We start from the raw sequence: 17,829 nt of genomic DNA, 5'->3' as shown, positions 1-17,829 counted from the left end.
TTTTTTAGAAGAACTTACGAATAAATATGAACCTTAGTGTTGCCGAGGATGTGTTCCTCTTCAGGGAGGCCAAATAACCTTCTTAATCTTCTCAAGCTGCCACGTTATATGCAAACTAATTATCCCTTCTTCACCTTAACTGGCCAGATACTTCCAATTTGTCTCTTGTCCGACATAAAAACCACAATCCATTCTGCAGTCCCATTTTCTTTAAAGTTGGAATTTCAGCAATGATTTAACTCTTAACAAATAGTGAATCTAAACATGGATTTAGTGGCACATTAGAGGTGTACTTAAAGTTGAAGTTTCCTTTGAATCCATACTTAAATATTAAACACTACCAAAAAAGAATATTGTATATATACATTTATGGTGGGTCACACGGTAACAGCGAATCAAAATCACTTCGATGTACAGGTACCTGATCTTGACTTTCCCCGAGATTAAAACCTTAACCTCCTCGCACCACAGACCACACTTGCTAACTGAATGAGGGAGGTTACAAAGAATGTGTTATTCAAAATGTTAATGAATCAATATTAAAACATTTAGTAATAATAATAAAATAAAAATTAAAGAAACCTAAAAATAGTTTAACTGTACGTTTAATGTTTTAGAATGGTAAAGTTGGAGTTGAATTTTATACGGGGGGGCCGCGTGCGAATTTAAGCAAACAAACGTTGAAATTTACTTATTTCATAGTTCAGTGTGGTTTACAAAATTGCCAAAAGCTTTTACAAAATTGGCTGTCGATTTATCTATCGACTTTTTACGGAATTTGGCTATAGAGGATCCAGGATTCTCTTCTTTGTCATTAGAGTGATTACTAATGTTTATTAAAATTAAATAAATAGTTTTTCAGTCAATAAATGTTGGTTTTTAATCGAGACCAAATCTCGACTACGCAAATGTTTTTTTTTGAACTAAGAATTATCCGTTATGAATTTTTTTCAGAAACCTCTATTAATCAAATTTAAGTAGAACACATTATGACATGTGGATCTTAGTTTTGACTAAGAATAACCAGCGAAAATAGCAATTGGATTTAGAACATACAAAATTGCTGATTTAAAAGTAACACCCACCTTATATTCTTAAAAGTTATTAAAAAATAAATAAATAACGCTTCCTCCACGGCTCTAAATGATCGTCCTATTATATCAATGTCGTCCGGCATAGGCAAGCAGTTGAACAGATTTGTGAAATGCGGTGCCATCTGTTTGAATGGCCCGATTCTCTTACCACCTTTACCAGGGCCCAGGTTAAACAGGAGGCATGCTAAGGCATCGCTCTTGCTTGTCTGAAACTCTTGAATCCGCACCATACCCTGTACCTCTTTCAAGGTTGTCCTAATGAGACGAATAAGATTTCTTGGAATTTCAAGGTCTTCCAAATGCTTGATACAGCTTCACCCTGTTTAGGTTGTCGTAAGCTGCCTTAGAATCGATGAAGAGATGGTGAGTTTGTATCTTGTATTCTCTTCCTTTTTAAAGAATCATCCTCAGGGTGAACATCTGGTCGGCTGTCGATATTCCTTGACGGAAGCCGCATTGGTACTTTCCAATTTCTCTCTCTCTCTGCATACGGGAGTAACCTCTGGAATAAAATATTAGAGAGTATTTTATATCATCATAAGAAAATGCCAGAATGAAAATTTGAACAGCACTAAGAGTGTACCTTGAACAATACCGACTTTATTAACTCTACTATAAATTTCTGAAAACATATTTAATGAACGAACGAAAAATAAAGAGAAAGTATAAGATACATAAAGAAAAAACTATAAAAATAATAACAAAAATTCTTGATGGCATAGTTTCATGTATAGGTCTGTACGTTCGCCGAAGAAGAATAGTAGGCGGTAATATTTAATGGCGTAGAAATGGCTGTTGTATGTATACTTAGGGACATACATACTTAATATTAAGGTTGAGTTGTAATTAACTAGGTATACACGCCGTTCTTTGTATAAGTGCTGCTAGTTTAATGATATTTAAATAATAGTGACTAGGGTAGTCTAGTTGATAGTTGATAGTACGTAATGATGGCAAGTGGGTAATTAGTTAGGGGTGAGTTGTTCACTAATTATTAGCGACTAATTGGTCTGCGGCAACCTCCTTGTATGCGCGCGCATCTCTCTCTCGTCCCCCCCTCACAGAATAAACTTTTCAATTTTTTTGTTTTTCTTTGTCCCTGGAGTTTACATTGACATTTACCAACTAGTGAATTACCCACGGTTTTCTTTGAGAACAAAAAAAAAATCCAGCAGAAATGTGCCGTTTTAGGACCTTGGAGTAAAAGCATATATATATTCGCACATAAGACCAAGAAGTGAAATCACGAAATCTTGAAACTGTAGAACTCTCTCCAAGCAAAGCTGTATGTCTGAGTTAAGAAAGTTGGAAATGGCAACGTGGATAAAACTCATTAAAATGAGATATGCTATGTAGCCGGGGACATTGACCAATCCTATACAAGCGCCTACAGGGAATTCTCGTCTTCAAAAGATGAATGTGAAGTATGGCGCAGGGTGCTAAACCAGTTTCAGCACTCTATTGTAGAAACTGGATGGCGGCTGAATTGAACTGGATGACTAGCAGAGAAATATCGCAGATGATGACAGATACGATGGAAAAATGTCCAGTTATGTTGTGCCGCTGGAGAACTAATGCTTCTGCCGTCTCTTTTCTCAGCATAGATACAAACAATAACTTATATGATATTGAAGACAATAAATTCTGTATCTGAAATTCTGTTAGAATTCAATTTTAAAACAATTATTTGTAACCACATTGTAAAATATATTTCACAGCCCTGCAGATGACCTAGTCCTTAGGTCGAAAGCTCGGCACAATAAATTACATTGACTGAATTTGGCAGATATTTTTTCATCCTAAGTATACTAATTTAATGTACTCGTAATAAAATAATATTTAAACCATATTTACAGTTCTTAGACTTTTCCTTTTTGAACCTATAGCCAATTAAGTTTTTTTAACTAATTACCATTGGTCCTACGCACAGGATGGTGTATCAATTAGTCATGAAAACTAAAATTTGTGCGGATGCAAATGGAAAATTTTAAAAACTGCTAATATCTTTATTACCGGAGCAATTGATTTGTTTTAATAAAAATGGCCTCATATATATTTTAATGAGAAATTTATTTATCCATTTAACCTCTAATTTTGTGGTAACTGGCTGCAGAATTGTAAATTATTCACCAGATTGTTGTTTTCGTTGCTGAAAGAGTTCAAATATTTCTCCTTTAGGCCTTTTTCTGAAAAAGAAGAGAAGGAGTGACGATTTAAAAATAAACCAAAGTGGAAGGGTGTAAAAAATAGAAAAGAAGTGATAACAATCAATTAGTAGGAGGTTCTCTCCATAGTTACTCTCTCTTCTTAAAAAAATAAAATAAGAACATAAAAAGTAACAAAATAGGCGTGGTCAATACTAGACATTTATTGGCTGCTAATCCCCATTTTGGGCGTGACCACAAGGTGGGGTCAACATAATTAAGGTAGAAAGAATTCTAGTGGGAGGGGAGCCGGTGGGCGGCCGTTAAATGTTCAGTCTAGACTGCCAACTGATCCGGTACGCATGTCTAGTGGCCCTTCTTTTTTGTTAGTTTGTGTACTATAATTAACTTTTTTTTTTATTGTTTTTAAGTTAAATAGTTCTTTTAAATTAAAAAAAAAAAGAAGTGATTTTAAATTAATTTAGTTCTTTTAAAAAAAAGGATTTTGGTTTAATTAATTCCAAAGACTTTTTGAAAATATAAACATCATGGACTTAACAACAGGCCAACGTGCCAAGGAGAGAACAGCTAAATCTGTATTCTCAATTAGAAGCATTGTTGAATTAGAAGAGGACACACAAACAAATAGAAATGGTGAGTCGATTAATAAATTTAAATTAATTTCTCGAAAATCCAATTTCCGCTTTAATTACTTTTCACAAGTAAAATTAATTATCATTAATTAATTTAGAAACAGTGTTACGAATATTTTTTTATTTTTAATTTAATGAAACCGTCTATAACTTCTGCTTATAGTTATTTTTAATTTAATTATTTAATTAACCATGAGACAAGACGCGCCAGTGTTAATTTGGGAATGTTATTCTCCTCCCATTGCTTTACAGCCGGATACAAAAACATGAGGGTACGGTTAAAGTTACTACTAGATGACGCCACTGTTGTATAAGTTGCCATTTTCATAAGAAAAGAATTGAAGATTTGCACGATTTTAATTATCTCCGAATTTGAAGTTCAGACGGTACACAATATCTTGGAGCTTGGTCCATTCTAGAGTGAAGCTTCTTCAAGCTTTCTATTTTCTTGGACGGCAATTCAGAGATGTATTGCGGTTCTGGGATCGATTCCCTGATACTGGTCACTTAATTTAATTAACCTGGGATTTTAAATTAATACGAGAATATTGCGCACAGTAGGGTATTTAGTATTCGCCTCCGACGGAGATCCGGCTGAAGGAAATAGGTATTGTCATCTGTTACAGGAAACTTACTCGTTTTCTTCCGGTCTCACAGTTATCTTCCTCCTTCACAGATTGTATCATCAAGTTTACCTTCTGTCAGATCATCATCACACACATATAGTGACACAAAGTCTAATGGTGTAATCTCTGAAGACAGATGAAAGTCCAAAATCTGACTGGATACCAAAAAAACATGCTTCCTTGACAGGATGACATTGTCCAGAATTAGGAATCCAATCGGGTACTAAAAAAGTGAATATCATTTTAAATTATTGTTTCGGTTTGTTGCTCAAAATAAAACAAAAATATGACGAGAATATAGAGCAGACGGTCGCCTTCTCAAATAAGTATTTTTAAAATAATATTGGAACAAATAAAATAAATACATTACTCAGCTTTGCATTTCGCTGAGAAAACACCTAAAGATTTAGGTTAAATTATATTTTTGTATTGAAACATTCTGATAGTATGCGCCAAAACCTATTGCAATTTTAATAATTATTTAAAAATATGTCCCATCCGAAAGAACATAGATTCAATCAATTCCAGTTTTTATATTTATGCTACCGGCCGTGGTTCAATGTACGTTTTGGTAGAATTTACACGTCACATGATGGGTTCAACCTCTGATTGATTTTAAACATAATCATGTTTTTTAATATTGATGAAAAAAAAACTATTTACACTGTGAATTGAGTTCGATTCAATATCTTAAATAGAGCTCAATATATTGGGAACTCACAGTATACAGGCTACTTACTATGTTATGATTGTCCTTCGGTGCCGTCAAATCGCAGCTGATGTCACTTATAGTTTTTTTTTTCTTTCTTATCAAAAGGATGTTGGCAATAATGCTGATCATGCAAGGTCCCTTAACCGCCTGTGGTTAGTAGATTCATCTCTGGTCAATTCAACCATTCCAGATCCGCAGCTATAATCATACAAAAAACATTTTAAGTAATGGAAATTATATTTTAAAACGATTAGCATTTCTTATTCCCTTTTTTATTATTTGCCACTTTTGGCTTCATATTCTGCATTACTTCAGCACTTAACAATTATCAATAACATGAATACGCGTAAATCTATCGGAAGAACAGTGCTGGCAAAAAAAAAAAATACAATAGCAGATTTGGACAAGTTAAGTTCTATATAATCGTAGGGTTTCGCTGGGTTCGATTTAATTCTTTTTCACTTGGCCTTGGATTTTACCTAACCACTTCCTTTTAACACCTGAACAGTGTTGCAGATAATCAGTTGAACCACTGAATAATTGACTTATAATGACTATAATATATATATGACTATAATTTAAGAATGTAAGTAAATACCAAGGCCGTTATGTTGCATTAAGTTTAAAGTAACAACAGTTAGTGCAAGAAGTAGTTTTTACTTTCTTTTTAAGGCGTTAAATTGTTTCATTTTAACTTTCTTTTACCGGAAGTGGAAAATATTATCAATCGAACACAGATATGACTTTTCACCGAGATATGGTGTAAAGTCAAAAAATTTGGTATTTCGCTGAGCTGCAGCTTGGAAACGTGACTGTAATGTTTTGGACAGTTAACTGAATCAATTCAGTTTGTTCACGCTTTTCGAAAATGAGTCCAACGATTTTTTTACAAAAAAACTTCGTAAGTTCATTACACTCATCACTTTTATTTGAAACCTTTACCCGAAGAAAAGACGATTAAGGTAAATTCTGGAAGGCAAGTCTAGGTTTTCTTGTAAAGTTTCTTTTCGTAAAATGAGTTGAGGGATCTCTACCTTCTTGTTATGTACGTATGTAGCATGAAACAATTTAGAAAAGGAAGATTCTCACCTCTCTGGCTGCCCATCACCTTTCGTCCCATCTTCTGCATCTACTTGTTGAATTTGTTTAGATTCTAAAACAAGAGTTTTCAAAGTCGCCGAAGGCAGCTTCCAGTTGCCAATCTTCCTTGGCTACTTCAGGACCAATAAACCACACCTAATCCTCCACCACCTGCAGCAGAACCAACAGTATCCACCATCAGTATATTTATTTTACTGAAACTGAACTTTTTACATTTTTAATTCATAAAAAACGAGTGAAAAAACGTTCAATGGAAGTGAACTAAAACATAAAAAACAACGGCAAGAATTTTACTAACCTTAAAGTTCTCCAATCTGTAGGAATAACATCGTATAACTAAGTTAATTAGGCGCCAAATAGCCATGTAGCGAGGTTACAGGCTGCGAAGCTAAGTTCAATGTATTGCGTTAGTTCGATTCCCGGTCGAATAGATTAACATTTCATTTAGTCTATTTTCCTGACTCGTAGTTTGTTTATTTTAGTTGGGTATCGTGAGTCTTGGTGACTGTTCGATTGATATTCAGTAAAAAAAATATTCTATTGGATCTCCGAATAGTGGGACTACCAAAGAAATTTTTTTAATTTTGTAGATTGTAGATTTTTTGTTTTAGTTTCAATTTTCACATTTTCAAGTAGCAAGACAGAGATTTTATTAAATATCTCTTAAAGTCAGATAACCACAAACATGTATATACATATTGATTCCATAAAAATGAGTTTTACTTTCCAGCTAACTGTGAAGCTACTTGGAGCACAACGTTAAGCTAAACGGGAATTTTGAAAGCTACTACATTATGGTGACGTTTGGTACAGCAATCTAAGAACGATCAAAGAAATCAGGGAGCAATTTCCCTAGGATTAGTTCTAGCCTTCGCCATCATTATGGTTCCCTTTTTTTTAAAAAAAAACCTTTCCCATTTTAGGGATACTCAAACTCAATTCTTTGTTGGAATGTTTAGCATTTTTTAACAACCTTGTAGCTTAGTGACCTTAACCGTAGATCTTCGAGAGATTTAATATTGTGGTTCCCGTACAGAAAATGCTCTCACAGGGAATTAGTCTTGTCTGCCAATGCAGGATGAAAGTCTGAAGTGAGATAAAGATGAGAACAGGGAACACCTTCTATCTCCCTCAGACCCCGAAGTAATCTTTTAGTCGCTTCTTACGACCAGCAGATCATCCTGTGGAAGTATTCTAAATCCCCATCCACTGAGATTATTGGGATTTTATCATTACATAAACAAAAGGAAAAATTAAAAATAACTATTTTCAAATTAATTTTTTCATTTTAATTTATGCAATAAGCGCAACAAAAAGGAAAAGAATATTGCGATAGACGTTAAATTAAAAATTGATGATTGCTGGATAATAATCCCGGAAATAATATATTCTATAATAGACAATCCAGACTTCTGGAATTGATTTTATTATTAGAAATGAATAAATAAATTCATAAATTTATCTAAAATATCTAATTTACTTTTAAATATTAATAGAAAAGTATTAAGTATTGTAAAAGTGTTACTAATAACTTAGTTCCTTAACATTTATCACAATTCTGCATTTAATGCAAGATAGTTGCGTTTATATAAGTTTTGTTTGGTAATTATTTTTTTTCCTAATCATTTAGTAAGAATTGTAAAAGTGTACACTTCAATCTACGTTAAACACATTAGATATAATCAGTGGTTCTTAAGTTAGCGCTTATGTAAGACCTTAAAAAACCCTAAAAGTGAGTTTAGCAGTTAGACTGGAACCCTAAAGCAATAACATAGTGTTGTCCAGAAAAGTAACAATGATTTAAAAAGATCTGTAAAGACTATTAGCCAAAAGGTTCAAAATTGGCTGGGTCAAATATATGAAGTAAATAAATAAATACCTTTAATAAATTCCTAGTCTGCTCTGTTTACAAAGACTGGAACGCTTCCAAACAACCAAGAAATCTAACCTCTTTCGATTACTAAATGCGCTCCATTTTATATCACTGACCACTCACGTTCCACTAAGAACTAAGTTCTAAGCCCATTTCTAGCTCATTGCCGCTAAATTTCTGTGCCCAATCGCTCTCCACGATGGTTGCAATTGGCACCAATTCAATGATTTCTACCAATCAGACACTACCGCGATAAAGCACCATAGTCCAGTTATCAGCTGTTACTAATGTTTGGTTATTCCTACCAAATCAGCTGTTCTTTAGGAAATAAATTACTTAAAATTAAATAGAAAATATATATTTATTATTTATTTATTTCTCTTTCCTTGGCATCGATGTATTAACATAATAAATATTTTATTTACTCAAAAAAAATGAAATGCATTAAATCAAATATTTTATATTTTTCAAAAGTATTGGGTAAACATTATCATAGATAATTTACCTATATTTTTGTGAATTATTATGAGTGCAACATTTGCCGTGGAAACAGGGCAATCGTTTAATCTGCTCAGAAATTGCCGCAAAAATTTTTGTACTATCACTCGTGGTGAATATCGTTGAAAATCTACGATGATGCCTAATTCAAAGCCTACTCCAAATAATTTACTGTGATAGCTTAGACTTTGTGAAATAAAGGAAATATTGGATATAAAGTCCAAATAGAAATTTGAATCTATTTTTTAAAAAATCACTCATTTTTTAATCCACTTGTCAGTCTCCAGAATTGTCTTCCCGTTCGATCCGCGATCAACTAACTGCATAAAATCTACCCGAGATTATGTTGCTGCGACAGGAAACATAATTGATTGCCAACACTGGTTGGTCCTCGACCTCGACAGCACGACTCAATTGGTCTCCCTAATTCAAAATAGCCAAAGAAAATAAGTCTTGGGAATTTTCAATTTGTGACTACCTGCAATTCCTACTGGGGATCTTGAATCCCATTTTATGGAGCTGGGATCTTCTGTTAATTACAGGTTCTCCAGAGGCTTGTCTCCAAAGTAGCATTTCATTAAATTAGAACCACTCTAATATCTACACTGAATAATGCTTCAAAATTCAGTATTAGATGGAAATTGATTGTCCAAGAAATGCTATTGTAAAGTATAGCATTTATGATGCTGGGTAAACATTGTTATTTTCAATTCTACTTGTTCCTAGAAAGTGAAAAACACGAAAAATGGTATGAAGTTCGGTAATGAAAGACAATGAAGAGGAAAGCGACCTAAGTAAAATGCTTAGAACAAAATTGGACAAATTAGTTTGTACTAATTTCCTATTTTATTATTGATAACTTTTTTTACATTTGATAATTATTTTTAGACAAATAATAAATAATAACAATAATAAAAAACATCTTATCTTGAAGAAACAATAATAATTACCTATAATGATATCATTTTTTATCTTTCGATTGCTATTGGCCAACACTTCTTTTTGCAGTTATCTTATGCTTACTGCCTCATTCAGGGGAACGGTAATTATTTTGTCATTTAAGTGTAATTTAATTTGACGTATTTATGTAGAGAGGGGAGGATAAATGTATCGTTAATTGCACTGCCAATAATCAACAAATGACTAATTACGTGTATAAAAAAAAACTTAGAAAGTTTCCCTAATAATTAGTAGTCATATTTGTTTAAAATAATAAAATTACCTTATACTAATCGATAAAGGTATTACTAATTAAGGTAGGGAGAAACACGTGCATTTTCTTAGGTACGAGTATCAGTGTTATCAGAATAACGGAAAGTATATGAGGTTTTTGGATTTCAAGTGCGTCTGAATATGTTCAGCTTACATAAAAAAAAAATAAAATAAGTTAAATATAAATATTATTTCAGTCTATATCTGAAATCAAGTCAACAATGGAAATAAAATAATCGATCCAAATATATTGAATTTGAATTCCTCTTAACCTAACTCCGAACATGGAAAGAATTTTGGCGCTATTTCATTGTGCGAAATCAAACGGACTTTTACGAGTTCACCCGATCTAGTATTGCAATTACAATGTGCTCTAAATTAAATTCCAAAATTAAACTATGGTGCAACAACACTCAAGAAAGAAAAATAAAAGATTATAGAATTTCTTGTGCAGAATTCTTAATTACAGCTTCCGCGGGTTGCTAAATTTAGCAAGACAGATTTTGCTCTGCATCCTTTAGAGCAGGGGTCTCCAAACTTTTTACACTGGGGGCCAGTTAACTGTCCCTCAGACCGTTGGAGGACCGGACTATTTTTATAGTTAAAATTTATAGTATTTAAACTATTTTAAAGTAAAAAAAACAAAACGGGAACAAATAGAATATTTCAAATAAAGAACAAATAAATTTAAATCAACGAACTGTCCAGTATTTCTGTGGGAATTATGGACCTGCTTTTGGCTAATGAGATGGTCCAATGTCCGGTTTAGTTATAGTGCTTTGCCTTTCTTCCTACTTCTGGCTGTTATTTTACGCTGTTTTCGGTGTTTCCTACACTGCTCCTCTCACTGACCACCAATGAAAGAGATGCCCCTTCCGGAAGTGCGGCGGGGGCCGGATAATTGTCCTCAAGGGGCCGCATGTGGCCCGCGGGCCGTAGTTTGGGGATCCTTGCTTTAGAGTGTCATACTTGGTTTTCTTAATGAGGTTATTCAGCCACGTTAAAGTCATATATTATTGTATTTAGCGTTTGGAATAATTTTATGATGAAATGTCACAAACATTTTGCGTGAGGTTGTTGGCTAGGCATTTATTCGCCCCTACTATTCAGGAGTTGTAACTTCTAATTTGCGTTCCAAGGCAAAGCCTACTCCAAATAATTTACTGTGATAGCTTAGACTTTGTGAAATAAAGGAAATATTGGATATAAAGTCCAAATAGAAATTTGAATCTATTTTTTAAAAAATCACTCAAATATTTTAGGGGGCCAGAGTATTAGATAAAATTGAAGTCGTGATCGCTCAACATAAAGATAAAAAAAAACAAAGGTTTAAGAACAAAACTAGCCGAATTGCGGAAATGGTGATGTTGATGATGCCTAATTGCATTATACGGTAGTAGGTTTCCATTTAATTATTACCTGTAGATTTATCACACTACGTCATTACTTGGACCGCATTATCAGGCACTGACAGCATGGCTACTTAAGGAGAAAGTTGGGGAATTGAGATAATGAAGGGAAAACACTTAAAAATATTCCACAATACTTTGATGTACAATATATAAAATAAAAATCTTTAAAAAAATCTATTGAAAAGTAAATTATGTAAATATTCTTTTGAAATACTCCATAAATTCTGCACAAAACTAATAAAATTAATAAAAGATTTCTAAAAATAATTTAAATAAATAAATAAAATAGGGAAGGGATGATAGTTCAATGGCAGGAAAGGGTATTCTGACGACGCGATCGCGGCACAAGTTAACGCGTCTTAGATTTTGTGGAAGAAATTAGCGAAAAATCACTGGGAAATAAAAGGCTAAAAGCCGGGCCAATGGAAAATGGAAAGCTGGAGCCACCTAGGATGTCCCGGTCGCTATGGATACTCTGGTTAGTAAAGATTAGATAGAAGAGGCTTCCTCCGGTGATGATGGAACGTGGATAATTTGGAAAATCTGCTTTCTAGATTATGTTTTCGTTTCTCATATAAGAGTATTTCCATGGAATGATAATTTGATGGTATAAAAACTATAATAATCGGCAAATATTACAGGGTTAGGAAGAAAACGATGAGTACATTTATCATTTTTATCGGTAGCAATGAAATAAATAAGTGGTTTTGCAAAAGCGTGTTACAAAATTTAATTTATTGTAAGTTAGACTTTACGACCAAGAGAGGGAATTCTACAGCATCCGGAAGTTCTCATTGCTTGCTTCCCAGCCCACGTTATTCAGAAAGCTTGATGTTCCGGAAGCTATGTCCACGATTTAGTCGCGTGAATTCAAAGAATTAGGCGCGTGTTTTTTTTTTTTCACTAAACTCAAAAGGTCGGAACTATTACGGTAGACCCTACGTACACATTGTGCGATTGAGATGTAAGTAATCTATGTTGTTAGGATGGGATATCCGCAGAGCCTAGTGCTGCACGAGACCGAGACGAGGCGAGACTTTATGCAGTCTCGATCTCGGTCTCGGTCTCGGTCGCTCAAATCTCGGTCTCGGTCTCGTCGAGATATCTCGGTCTCGGTCTCAGTTTTTTTGAATTTTTGTTTAAGTATTAAAAGTGGTTTGCTATTAATAATCTTTTCAAAAAATGTTATTATTTTCTAATAATTATTTTAATTTATATATTGGTAATGAAAATGTGTGTAAAAGAAGACAACTACTTACACTTCAATGCATCATATATTACTATTACTGTTATATAATTTCAAAAAGATGTTAAAAACGCGCCAAATGAAAGACCCAAATAACATATCTGCCTACTATAACAAGTTGATTCGTGAAAGAAGTTTCTACTTCCCGCTCTATTAGTTATGGCTGTTGGTGAAGATAAAGAATCTGATGATTCACCTTTTGACGACGACGACGACTGCATCAATATTTTTGCTCAAAAATCAGCAAATATCACCGAAGCATGGAAGACAGAAATAATTAATTATACCAAATTAGACCAAGCACCAGTAGACGTTGACATTTTAGAATGGTGGAAAACACTTGAGAATTCCTTCAAAAATTTGTCTAGAATGGCAAAAGATATTTTTAGTATCTGTGCAACTTCAGTGCCATAGGAAAGATTATTTTCGCAAGCTGCGATGATAATGACCAATAGAAGATCTTCTTTAACTTCTGATTCAGTAAAAGCTCTTTTATGTATCAATGCTCAGGCAAAGAGTATCTTAAAAACGAAAATAGTGCGAGACCTGTGAAGCTAATGAGTATTGTGGTACTGGGTTCGATTCCCGGTCTTAGGCCTTGGATTTTATTTAATGATTAGTAGAAGAAATTTACAGTAAAGTAAGTTTGCTAGTCGCCTCCGTCCGCGACACCTAATTGGTAGTTGGACGTAAAGCCCCGCCTGAAAAATAGGCGATTACTTTACTTTGCTTACTTTACTTATGTAATTCGAAGTCAAATAGATGTAGTAATATTGAACATATATAATAAAATCGTAACTTTTAATAATTAATTCAATACCCGTAATGATTATTTATTAATAAAGAACACAATTTTATAATTTTGTAGCTAAAAATTAATATTTGAAAAACCAAGACGAGACCGAGATTTCTCGACGAGAAATCATGTCTCGATCTCGGTCTCGGTCTCGGCTGCTCAAGTCTCGTCTCGGTCTCGGTACCGAGACCGAGACCGAGATTTGTCTCGTTTCTCGTGCAGCACTAGCAGAGCCGTGAAGAAGTGGTTACTTCCCCGTCTCCTATGGAAACACCTCATCTTTAATTTTTTAGATAAGAATAATAATAGTATAATTTGTAATTTTACAATGTTGATTGCAACACGAAAGCTTCATGTGAATGTTTCACATCTGATTTAGTATGTTTATGGAGTTAGAAATGTGTGATCTCATCACATTTAGCAATATAGCAATTCTCTTTATTTATATTTTATAGTAAAGGAAAAATGTCGTCACAGTAATTTAAAGGAGATAGCGGTTAGGGAGAATTAAATTGGCACCCATATCAAACTGTATGTCAGGTCATTCCTAAATTTTCCCTATCATAGTACGTATATTATTGATAAGTATTCAAAATTAAATTGGAATTTCCAATGACTTGAGTGCAGTTTGTATGACATTGTTTTAGTATATTTATTGTTAGCAACTTTCCCGGATGAATTCAAAATATTTTCTAATTTACATTCTCTTATTCTCGAAGTGAGAGTTTTACCGGAAATATCCGGAATTGCGGTCTCCTAGATCCGGAAAAAATGTTGTTGTTTTTAATAAATTGGTCCGCATGTATGTGCATCAGTGGGAGGTATTTGAGCGTAAAATGAAATATCGAGTTAATTCGAGGTACCTCTATGAGTTCACCGATAATAAGCTTTTGGAGAGAATCAAACAATCGGAACGACCACTTCACTTAATCGATTTCATCGACTTACTTAATCGATTTTCGATTTTGTCGCAAAACGGCTCCAATGATTCACTTTAAGCGCATTTTAAATGTGTACAATCATCATTTAAGTATAATAAGTCATTAATAGTCAACATGTGTGATTTAAATATAATAAGTGTGGTACCTCATTACCTGTGTAATAGTAATTAAGTATATAATTGAAATTTCAAATCTGATGATAATTTATTGAACAGAAGTGCCACAGAATTGGGTAAATTTTGAGGTTTTCAGCGATTTTTTCTTGTTGACCTTGAACAAAAATTGTTCCCACTAAAATTTTTGTTACCTAAGTTGCAATTAACGGGGATTTTTTAATACAGGGCATCTAACTTTTTACTTAGTAAGATTTATGTCGCACTTGTACGAAATAAATTTTGATATCAGCTGGCAAAAATCTGGTAATTATCAGTAATTTGTTGAAATATAAATTGTTACCATCATTATTATTAATTGTATCGAGAATTTAGTTTATATACATACATACGGTGATTAGCGTTTGCAATTTAAACGTCTAAAAATTAACATATAAATGAGAGAACGTAATTTCTGTTTTGGAATGTTTTATACACAAATTAGGAAGCTTTTTTCTTGTTAATTCTGTTCCATTTTTATTAAATATTGTTCTATACAAGTGTTTTCATTGGTACACATACTTGAAACTGTCTAATCAGTCTGCAATTTTTTTTTTTTTTAATTTATTAGTTAAGTTACACCAGCGCTAGATGCACTATTAGTAACCATGACAATAACTTACACCACTACAAACTCCACTAATTGATGGGGGAGAAGTTACCCAGTGGTAACACTCCCTAAGTCGTCTCCAGGATTAGCCACTCTCTTCAGAAGAAAGAAAATCGCGAGGCCACTGGCTGATTTTAATCGTCTGGGAGGATGATCTGGATGGTGATGAGATGATAAATGGCGGACAAGAGGATTGGAATGAGAGTGCAAGTTCTGGATGAAAACTTTTGTAGCGAGTTCGTGCAACCTGGACCTACAAACGGAATTTCCAGGTCTGTGTGGATGGTTAGATTTGAACCGTAAAATGGAGCTGTTTAACGATAGTGCGGAGAATTTTAGACTGAAGAGATTGAATTCTGTGAAGATTGGAGCGTTTTGTTGAAGCCCTCAGCTCAATACTGTGCAGTCCAGGCGGGTTTTAGTATAGAATTGTAAATCAGTCGTTTGTTATTAAGTGAAAGATTTGATCGTTGGTCTAGCATTCTTTTAAGTAGTCGATAACGTCTGTTAACTTCAGTTCGTTTAAGTCGTGTGCGCGGGTTCTGTAAATTTAAATCAAGATAGTGTAATGTTCGTTTTATTGAAAGATTCAACTCATTGTAAAAGCAATAACCTTAACTAAGATATTTTGAATTGCAAGTGATGAACACATCCTACAGTGTCCAACATTTTTTTTGGGTTTTCTGTGCCATACTCAAAAGAATAACAATAATTTTTGCGTAAAAAGTAGAGATGAAATTACAAATATTTTGTAGTTCCTGACTTTTTTTCAGTTGAGAATGATTGGGGGGCGGTGATTGACTAAGGAGAATGGCCGGGGTCAGCGCTGGGTCCCCAGAAGTTCCTGACTTCCTTCGCCGAGTGGTAAAAGAATGTGGTGTAAAGGGTTCATTTAAGGTTTCTTTTTTTTTCTCTTGGGTACGTCTCACGTGGCAGAATCCTCCTCTAACAATTTGGCTAAAGATAGCAGTCTCTATTTAAACAATTAGTTGGAGGCAATTAATTAGTTAAAAATGGTTAAACTATGACTTTTTACTGTCTTTTTCCTCTCTTTCTTCTTAATATCTAATAATTAAAGGGAGGAGAGTAATTGTTTCTAGTTAAAAGTATTTCCAGATTGTTTTCTACTAGCTTTTATAAAACTTGGAGCTATATATATAGAAACCGAAGTCCTTTACAAGTACAGAAAAGAAAAAACGGAAACAAATAAAAACAAAAGATGATAAAAAAGCCGAAAGGAGAGACAGAGAGAGTTGAATTTGCTGGTAAGTAGTAGCTAAAGAGTTAGCATTGCTGGCTAATTACTTGGCAACATCTAAGGAAATCTACCGGCATCCCGGTACTTTGCAGAATTAGATTAGTGCTTGGCCGTGCGCAGATAAGGCTGGAGGTAAAAAAGACTAGATCATTAAAAGCGACACTCCAACGTCCCAGCTAACAGGTACTATGCAAGTTTGGTTTCGAAACTAGTTCAACTTTTCAACAACTGATTCTTCTTTTCCTTATTCGTGTACTTCTTCCACCCGAAATGTCAAGGATCTACAGATAAAAAAAGAAAGAGAAGCTACTGCCAAGACTACTCTATTCTTGGACATTGTTCTTGCGTTAGTCATATCTCTCATATCTCTTTTCCATTGTCATTTCTCAGGTTCGCCAAAGCCGGTTATCCTTCTTTTTGATTTCTTATAAAAAAGGGTATCCCGTTCTAGAGTCTTAATAGAGTTTTAAATTTAGTAAACTTCCCGCCTAATATTAACCACTAATCCAGTTAACTTGAACAAAATTTATAAAAGTTTCAATGAAAACTGCAACATGTTTTTCTATTTTCAAACAATCAAAACGTGATATTTAAGTGCTTTTTAAAGGAAGCCACCAATAGTGGGGGAAATGGCTAATTATAAATTACCACACACCGATATCAAGTGTGTAATTGCAAAAGCAGTACTACTACAAAAATGGCCAGACAGATTACAGTAATGGTAATAAAGGGAGATTCTATAAAACTATGGCTGATCAGTTACCTAGACAACCATGGTTTATAAGAGAACTGTCACTAATAAATGGGTTGTTACGACAATAAGCAGGCTGAGAGCGAACCACGCGGTGTGCGGATCGTATCTTCACAGGATCAACAAAAGGTCCTCTCTCCTCTTTGCGTAGATTGCAATGAGGAGGAGGATTTCAAGACAATATAATAATGATATGTTCACGTTATGTGGTAGAAAGGAAACGAATGTTTGACGACAGGTATTTAGTTGCACCATTTCGCTACGAAGACATAATATTCTCCACCAACATCTAGTCTATAGCAGAGCTAGCAATGAAATATGAATGTATTTAAAAGTTATAGAATGAATGGAAGAAAATGATTAGAGAAGGATTACGGTGATTTTAATTTCGGTTAAGCTATAAGGATGGCAGGAATATAGAGTACTGATCCATCCATTAGCTGTAAGTTTGTATGTAAATAGTTGTATATAGTAGAGGGATGAATGTGTGAAGCGAATGTATTTATAAGTAAGAATGGAGTGATATTCTAGTGATAAGCACCTAGACGATGCTGGCTGTATGGCGGAAGCCAATGCCAAAAAAAGAAAGAAAAAAAAACAAAAAAAAGTGCTTTTTAAAAAGCCTAAACCCACATAATTTTAATTTTATTAAAAAAAAGAATTAGGGAAGGGATTATCTATGCGGTTAGCGTACTGGACTCCCAAGCGGAGGTCGTCCCCGGGTTCGAATCCAGCTGCTGACCTTTTAGA

General features: G+C 34.0%; 1 protein-coding gene and 1 long non-coding RNA gene across 18 annotated transcripts in view; one reads left to right on the top strand and one right to left on the bottom strand.

Moving 5' to 3' along the window:
• The window catches only part of LOC141456119 (uncharacterized), a 222,593-nt gene that overhangs the window by 12,880 nt on the left and 191,884 nt on the right, over nucleotides 1–17,829 (bottom strand). For 9 of the 17 annotated variants that reach the window (XR_012459593.1, XR_012459590.1, XR_012459592.1 and 6 more), the window contains 5 exons: nucleotides 6,319–6,480; nucleotides 5,257–5,427; nucleotides 4,527–4,740; nucleotides 3,181–3,280; nucleotides 33–1,596 (listed from right to left, as the gene is read on the bottom strand). This is a non-coding gene — a long non-coding RNA (uncharacterized lncRNA). Of the gene's footprint in view, nucleotides 1–18; nucleotides 1,597–3,180; nucleotides 3,281–4,526; nucleotides 4,741–5,256; nucleotides 5,428–6,318; nucleotides 6,481–8,209; nucleotides 8,503–17,829 lie in introns of those variants that run through there. The other 8 variants (XR_012459588.1, XR_012459591.1, XR_012459601.1 and 5 more) reach the window with 7 other exon arrangements.
• The window catches only part of LOC141456113 (retina and anterior neural fold homeobox protein 2-like), a 242,948-nt gene continuing 228,666 nt past the window's right edge, over nucleotides 3,548–17,829 (top strand). Inside the window, exon 1 of the mRNA XM_074131789.1 lies at nucleotides 3,548–3,892. Coding sequence (XP_073987890.1) covers nucleotides 3,787–3,892 — 106 coding nt within the window. The 5' untranslated portion in view covers nucleotides 3,548–3,786. The remainder of the gene's footprint in view (nucleotides 3,893–17,829) is intronic.

Source organism: Rhodnius prolixus, unplaced genomic scaffold, assembly GCF_049639745.1.
Source record: "Rhodnius prolixus isolate KJV_2025 unplaced genomic scaffold, Rpr scaffold_4, whole genome shotgun sequence".
Classification (NCBI taxonomy): Eukaryota; Metazoa; Arthropoda; class Insecta; order Hemiptera; family Reduviidae; genus Rhodnius; species Rhodnius prolixus.
Note: the sequence above shows the minus strand (reverse complement) of the source record. Positions and strands in the feature narration are given on the sequence as shown.